The sequence below is a fragment of the Odontomachus brunneus genome, unplaced genomic scaffold (assembly GCF_010583005.1).
Source record: "Odontomachus brunneus isolate Ranch 3 - 2012 unplaced genomic scaffold, Obru_v1 Obru_scaffold_074, whole genome shotgun sequence".
In the NCBI taxonomy this organism is placed as follows: Eukaryota; Metazoa; Arthropoda; class Insecta; order Hymenoptera; family Formicidae; genus Odontomachus; species Odontomachus brunneus.
In genome coordinates, this window is record NW_022639524.1 from 1694970 (window position 1) to 1702988 (window position 8019).

The window sequence follows — 8019 nt, forward strand, 5'->3', positions numbered from 1 at the left end:
GGGGCAGGGGCTGGCGAGATGCCCTGGAAATGGGACGTCTGGCGGTGGACCTGGTGCTAGGTACCCTGAACAGAATGGGCCTCAAGGTGGATCCCCTCAAATCCGAACTAATGTTTATACATGATGGCTCTGGGAGGGGACCACCGAGGGCCCGAGTCCGGATTGACGGTGTCTCCGTGAAGACAGGTCCCACGATAAAATATCTGGGACTCGTCTTGGATGGTACATGGTGATTTCAGAAGCATTTCGAGCTTCTGGCCCCCAAGTTGGGCAGGATAGCCAATATGTTGGGTGGCCTCCTGCCCAACCTCGGCGGCCCAAAAAGGAAGGCACGGCGGCTGTATGCCGGCGTCGTCCAGTCCATGGCCCTGTACGGGGCCCCGGTCGGGGCGAGTGCGACCAGCCAGCGTATTACTGCGCTGGCACACCGCTCGCAGCGGTGGGTCGCCATTCGACTCGCCCGGGCTTATAGGACGACGTCTCATATGGCCGCCACGGCCCTGGCCAGTCTCCCCCCGCTGGGGCTTCTTGCACAAATGCACGCCGAGACCTATCGGCGTGTCAAGGAGCTTCGTGCCGGGGAAGATCTTGAACATTTGGCCAGGGCCATAGGAATGGCAAAGGTACAGGCCCGTCAACGCTTCCTCCTAAGGTAGAGCATCTACCTGGAGGGGGCGATGGGCCATTCAGGAACGAGGGTCGCCGAGGCCATCCGGCCCTGCCTACAAGAATGGGTAGACAGGGCCCGCGGAGAGCTGTTCTTCCGGACAACGCAGGTACTCACCGGATATGGATGCTTCGGTGAGTACCTGCACAGGATTGGTAGGGAGCCTAACTCCCGCTGCCACCACTGCGGTGCTGAGGTGGACTCGGCGCAACACACCCTGGAGGAATGCCTCTCCTGTAGAGCGCCGAGTCCTAATAGATGTGGTGGTGGCGGACCTCTCTCCCCCGGCCCTTATCAGGGCCATGCTCGGGGGAGATGAAGGCTGATCTACCGTCACCTCCTTTTGCGACGCAGTTATGTCGTAGAAGGAGGAGGCGGAGCGAGTACGGAGGGGCGAAGTCGCCCCTCGGAATGGGGTGAGGCGCCGCCGGAGGATAAGGGCGGCGCCTCATCTTCCCGCGCACCAGCGCGGAATTGAGGGACTGCGCACTCGTGGGCGGGGAGGGAACGCCACCGCTGGCGTTCTCTCTCCCAGGGTACCTGCGGGTGCGCCGTCGCCCCCCATAATGCCGCCGGGTCCTCCTCCGGGACCAACGGAGTGCCCGGGCCGGAGGAGATAGGAGGCGCCTGGTCGGGCGGGGGGACGCGTTGCAAGGCGCGAGTCCCCTCCGTGACAAGAAGTCAGACCAGGCGCCTCCAGGAGGGGGGCAGGGCGGCCGGTTCGCAAGGGCGGACTTTTAGGTCGCTCACCCCCCTCTTAGAGTCAGGAGGCTCCTGACCGTGAGGGGCGGAGGGGAACTCTTAGTCCCCTCCGCCCCAGCAGCCTCGGTCGGGTGCGTAGGGGCGGGCCGGGTCCGGACGGGACCGGACCCGGCCAATAGCGCCCCTGCAGGCGAGGTGTGACCGGACGAGGGGGCCCATGTCCGGTCATGGAGGATTGGAACAGCGGGCCGGGAGAGAATTATCCCTCCTGGCCCGGAAAGGGGGCGGGGTTTAGGTTTTCCCCGCCCTGCGGCTGAGGGCGTCCCGGAAGTAATGCGCAAGCGGTTCCCGGGACGCCGTCGCAATAGCCGCAAGGGGCCCGGCAGAGATTTTAGTGGGTAGGCCGTAAGTTCCGGGGGGGGGAAGAGTCTCACATTACCCCTGGGAAAGTCCCGTCTTTCCCGGGAGTGTGCGTAATGCATTTCTTCTGCCTTAAAAAAAAAAAAAAAAATGTTTCCTGGCGGTTCGTGCGACTTCCTCTAGTCTATCACCGGTTCGGACTGCTAACATCGTCCGCTATTGGTTTGGACGGCTCTTCCTTCGTTGTGAGCGTAATGTTGTAACCAGACCTCACTGATTGCAGATAAGAAATGAATAATCTAACACGCTCACGTGATATTTTTTATCGAGATTCTATTTTATGTTTCTTTAATTTTACGCAGGTTTACGGTCGCCACCCGTTCTTGTCACGGCGTCACCGGCATCGATCCTATTCGCACGAGAGAACGAGAAAATCAAGGAAGGATATTAATTCCGACTCACCGGTCTGTTGTATCACCAACCTTGTTTATTGCTGTTTTTTGTCAAACCTTGGGGAAGATCGTCGTCGTCGTCCGTAGATACGCTCGATACTGTCCATGCACTTCGGCGGTTATTTTGTTACTGCAGCGAAAGAAGCAGATACTAGATCCGCGCTCGATACCTCACTTCGCGAACGCTAGTGCCTCCGCGTTGCGAATTTCCCTTAGCTTCCTATACCCTTTACAAATAGCGGGTTGCCCGTGTCCGCGACCGCGACCACGATTTCACCCGAGTTGACGATACAATATAAAATAAAAGTTATTATAATCTAAAAAGATATATATATATATATATATATATATATAAATGTGTATAAATATATAAGAATATAGTACCCTTGCGAACGCCATTCGCCGACGTATGTTGGATACGACTATATTTCTCTTGCCGCTCGCGCGCGTCTTAATCGCTCTCTAAACAAAATAAAATATAAACTAAAAATCTAATAATAACGCAAATAAAAATTCTCGCAGATATTTTACATTGACGCCACGCGCTATCTTCACCGCGGTCTCATAAGACACTCAATCATCATACCTGAATGAATAAATAAATCATTTTTCACTGATTATAGCGCACGATCGGCGGACGACGTTGTTTCGACTTCTATTCCCTTAACTAATCCCTTACTCTTTCTGTTTCAGGCGGTCTCTCCCAAAATGACGACCCCGGACTCCGGATCCAGGACGACACCTCCAGGAACATCGACCGCGGATAAATATAGGTATTGCACAGAGCCTTTTTCTCTCTCTACCTTTCTTTTCAGTTTCCATGGCGTCGCTCGCCGATCTACACAGTTTTAAGTACATGATTACACAACTATATCAATAGTCGTCCGATCGACACGTGTCAGGTGATAAAATAAATTCGTTCCGCTCGATATGTCGGACGGTCTACCTCTCGCTTCACATGGTGAGACTTTACTCGGCACTTGCGGGCTCGAGGGCCACGCAGACGGTGACTTGTGACCCTTTACGGTCACTTTTAAGCGTCTATTATGTCGCTTGTCTCTCGCCCGCCGGGTTTTCGGCTCCGCAAGCTATTCAAATCTATATCGACGCTCGCTCAACGCATGCTCGGATCCTTACACTCTTCGCGCATCATCCGCACGAATCTGGCATCGTCCTACGACTTTCCCCTCGAAAAATCGGCCTGCCTCGCTTATTTTCGGCTTTCGTTCGGGTCTCTCCTCAGTGGCTACGCGACGTCTACTGTCTGTTATCGGCCATCGATCGTCTCGCGACTCATCGCTCGCTCAGCCGACCCGTGTCGCATCTCCTACTCGTAAGGCATGTTTCGCACGGTTCCCTGCGTCGCTTACTAATTTTTCGCCTGACGAGCCCCTCTCTACTCCGTCGTCTCGCGCCCCTCGGATCCGAAAATACGCTGTGTCGGCAGGTGTCTTAATCCTAAACTTAGCCTACTACTTATATACTATCTTATTCTACTCTTAACCCTAAAACGGTGCTTTCCTCAGCTACGGCGCCTTACGCCTCGCCTGGTCCTCGATCAGTTCCCACGACTCTACCAGGACGGACTCTCTACGCCGAGAAATTCGGTCGTCTCGTCGTCCGCACGCCAGCAACTCCTCCTGGCGTCGTGAATTGTCGTCAAGTCGCTCCTCCGCTTCTCTCCTCGGTTCAGACTGCTGCATCCTCAGGTCAGGCGCCTCGGAATTTCGCCCGAGTTCGGACGGTTGGCGCTCCGTGGATGAGTATGGTACGGTTAGAACGGTCGCCGGTTAGGACGGCTCCGTCGATGGCATCCTCGGTTCGGACGCGACCCCCGTGCAGTGTGCAGTTTTACTCCGCTTACAGCATGATGTAGGCCACGCACACAGCGAGCGACCGAGTCCGTGAGCGGCGGCTCGACAGTGGCGCGCAGGAGAGGATACGCGTATACGGCAAGCAGCCGTGTACGCGCTTCGACCAAGCTATAATATATGTCGGTCTCGTACACTATAGCTATCTTTCGAGGAAGAAAGATGCAGCAGATGCATGCTCGGAAAAGAGAGAGCGGACGGCCGGCGTGAAACTTATGCTTATGCTGTTTGTTGTTTCTCGTCGTTCGCGCACTTCGTTCTCACACCTATTAATTATACAAATATTTAATTTACATACAAATGTATTAAATATTAAACATCAAAATATTAAGAATAATAAAAAGATAAATGCATCCGCTTTTCATAGATCATTAATATAGATTATTAATGATCAGATCCAAGCCGATGTTAATAAATATATCTATCCATATAGTTCGTCCTATACTTTCCAACAAATTTATTCGTTAATAATTTGAATTGCACAATAATTATTGCGAAAATTGAAAATAATAAAAGATTTTTCTCTTGAATTTAATTCTCTTTATCCGCGCACATAGAAGTTTAGCATTGTCAAATGTTCTCTGTTATCTATTACAACTGTTGTATCGATTATTATAAAAAATGTATTATTTTAGAAAATATCTTTTTACATAACTTTACATAAGTGTCATTTATTATTTACACATGCGCGCGCGTGTGTGTACATATGTACATATACATATAAACATATATATTAATATCATAAACCATAATTTATTTTTAACGGTAACTTGTTTAGTATGCTTTGTTAATTTTTAATTTAATTAAAAAGAAAAATTTATTTATTTAACTCTGGTAAACTGAAATCATACTCTACTGTAATAATTCTTGGATAAGTTTACAAAAATATTTATTTAAAAAGACCTTCAACACTTTTCTTATCACTATGCAATGGAATATAAAAAAAGTGTAACAGAATATAAAAGGTAATAAAAAAGCATTTTCTATTTTATTATAGTATTGTAATATCATTATTCATGTTGTAAATATTTGCATTATATTAATTAAAGCATTAAAGATAACAACCAAATGGAATGTAATGTTGCGATAACAATAATATGGATATATTCGAAAAGGTACAAAGATAAATCTCGAAAAGATAAAATTCAAAAGTTATGACAGATGATGAAATCGTGGTTCATCATTCCAGTAGTTTTTTTGTAATCAAAACTCTTTTTATCAGGGCTTTCAGAATCATCGCCTGGGTGCACCCAGATATCATATTTTATCCTTCTTGTTTATCAATTGTTGAACAAGGATAAAACGATATTTGGGTGCATCCGGGCGATAATTCTGAATGCAGATCTGCTCGTATATTTGCGTGCGAGTGTTGTAGCCGAAAAAAATAACAACTTCGTGGTTCGGTCATTTCACGAGATTTAAAGACGTAACCCGCCCTTCCCTCTTTATCTGTGTAAATTATAATTTGAAAAATTTATAAATATATGTTACTGTGGCGGATCGATATAGATCCGCGCACACAAGCGCGGAGCCGCTAGCCGAGCCGCCGCACAACCGCGAGAGCCTCCGCGCAACGCCGTTCGGGGGCGCATTCGCGGGGAAGTTTTCTCGCGAGAAAATCGCAACTAAGAGACAATAAAAGTCAGACCCAGCGGATGGTCGGACACACTCGCACTCCGCTGCACTGGACACTACAGGCGACTTTTATTAACAGCCATAGTACCGGCAGCTATACAAACAGCACCTTTAGGCGCTACCCCTCGTACTGAAAAGTGCGTCCGCTGTACAAGCGGTGCTCCGCGCTGAAAAGTGCGTTCGCTGAACAAGCGATACATCGCGCTGAAAAGTGCGTTCGCTGAATAAGCGATACATCGCGCTGAAAAGTGCGTTCGCTGAATAAGCGATACATCGCGCTGAAAAGTGCATTCGCTGCAGAAGCGATTCCTCGCGCTGCAAAGCGCGTCCGCTGCACAAGCGATTCCTCGCGCTGAAAAGCGTGTCCGCTGTATAAGCGGCAACGAGGCCACTGACGCCGAAGAGGCGTCAACACCATCCACTACGCCGAAGAAGGGACAATCGGCCAGCTCCTCGGCGCGGGCACCAGCCCACACGCCTAAGAGCAAGGGCCTAAGACAACGCCTGAACCAACTTTTCGGGGACAGCTCCCCAGAGACCCAGGCAGCCAAGGCAGAGGCAAGGAGGCCGTCAGGTCGATCACCACGACCGCGGACACCCTCACTAACACGGGCTGGGACGCCTTCCCCGCTCTCCCTCAGCGCCCGCGTCAGCGGCAACTAACGTCGTCGTCCCCACGCAGTGGAAGCTCCACCACGTCTGGCTCCCGCAGCAGACGTTAACTCGCCCTACAGCGGCTCCTCTGGCTCGTGGCGACATTCGGGTCCGACGACCCATATCACCACGTCACACGAGCGGACACGAGAACAAGGAGAACAGGACGCCGGACTCTGGTGGTCCCCAGCGGAGAAGAACGCGTCACCCCCCTAGCAAGGGACTGAACGCGGCGGCTCGACGAGCCATAAGGCGGCGGGAACAATTCCCAAAAGCACACACATACACTCCCACACACACACCCATAAATAAACTGTTAACACACATTAACATACACTGTAACACACATAAATAAACTGTTTATCGTTATGTAAAAACTAAAAGAAACAGCGAGTGTCATTTCACCCTCCCCGCGAGCAACCGATCACGCCATTATAAGAGAGGCAACAGCTCCCCAAAACTGGTGACCCCGACGTGATCCTCGCGGGTGAGTGAAAATGCCAACGGAGCGCTCGCCGACAAGGGCTTCAACAGGCTCCATGGCTGAAAACATGAATCCAATGGCAGAACAGCCAACGGGTACACACATAAACAAAGTCGCCGTCCGCGCACCACCCTTTTGGGAAAACGAGCCCGAGTTATGGTTCGCACAACTCGAAGGACAATTCCTGCTCGCTGGCGTTACGCAAGACGCTACCAAGTACGCCCATGTACTTTCGCAAATCGACACGAGGTACGCACGTGAGGTCAAGGACGTAATCACCGACCCACCTGCGACGGACAAATACCTCGCGATTAAGACTGCCTTAATCCGTCGACTGTCAGCCTCACAAGAGCACAGGATTCGCCAACTTCTAGAACACGAAGAGATGGGAGACCGCAAGCCTTTTCAATTCCTGCGGAACCTACGCACGCTCGCTGGAAATGCCGTACCCGAACAACTACTACGCACGTTGTGGCTCGGGCGGTTACCAACCACTATTCAAGCCATTCTGGCGACCAGAGTGCAAGACCGACTGGAGGACGTCGCAGAACAGGCGGATCGTATACAAGAGGTCACCGTTCGTTCAGTTAACGAGGTAAAAACGGCGCCAGACGACCCATCACCGATGGCCCACCAAATACGGCAACTCACCAACCAGGTGGCAGCCATGGCTCGACGTCTCGAGCAAACACCTCACCCACGGAACCGAAACAGAAGCAAATCAAGGGAGAAGAAGAAACGAGATCATCTCTGCTTCTACCATGGGAAGTTCGGGCAACACGCTCGAAAGTGCACCCAGCCGTGCAACTTCCAATCGGGAAACGAGCGAGGGAGTCACTGATGGCGGCCAGTGACACGACCCAGACTTCTCGTCGCCTTTTCGTCACCTGTCAGGAATCCAGAAAAGAATTCCTCGTGGACACCGGATCTGACGTCAGCGTATATCCACGTGCCGCGGTCCAAGGTCCAAAGCAGCCCACAGCTTATATCTTATACGCAGCTAATGGGTCGGCGATATCGACGTACGGATGGATCACCGTAGAACCAAAACTTGGTCTAAAAAGATCTTTTCCTTGGCGTTTTGTCATAGCGAACGTATCGCAACCAATAATCGGCGCGGATTTTTTATCCCACTACCATCTGTTACCGGATCTACGTACAAGAAAGTTAATAGATGGCAAAACAGGCTTGAAA

The 8019-nt window shown here is 50.9% G+C and overlaps 1 protein-coding gene across 1 annotated transcript; it reads left to right on the top strand.

The window, feature by feature from the left end:
• The first annotated feature begins 6838 nt into the window (after positions 1 to 6838).
• Positions 6839 to 7666, top strand: LOC116847131. Its single transcript, XM_032821796.1, has one exon. It carries the CDS (start codon positions 6839 to 6841, stop codon positions 7664 to 7666), a length of 828 nt encoding a protein of 275 aa, XP_032677687.1.
• The last annotated feature ends 353 nt before the right edge of the window (positions 7667 to 8019 follow it).

What these genes read in the sequence shown, in the direction of transcription:
- LOC116847131 (XM_032821796.1), top strand. Translation starts at nt 6,839, where the DNA reads ATGCCAACGGAGCGCTCGCCGACAAGGGCTTCAACAGGCTCCATGGCT.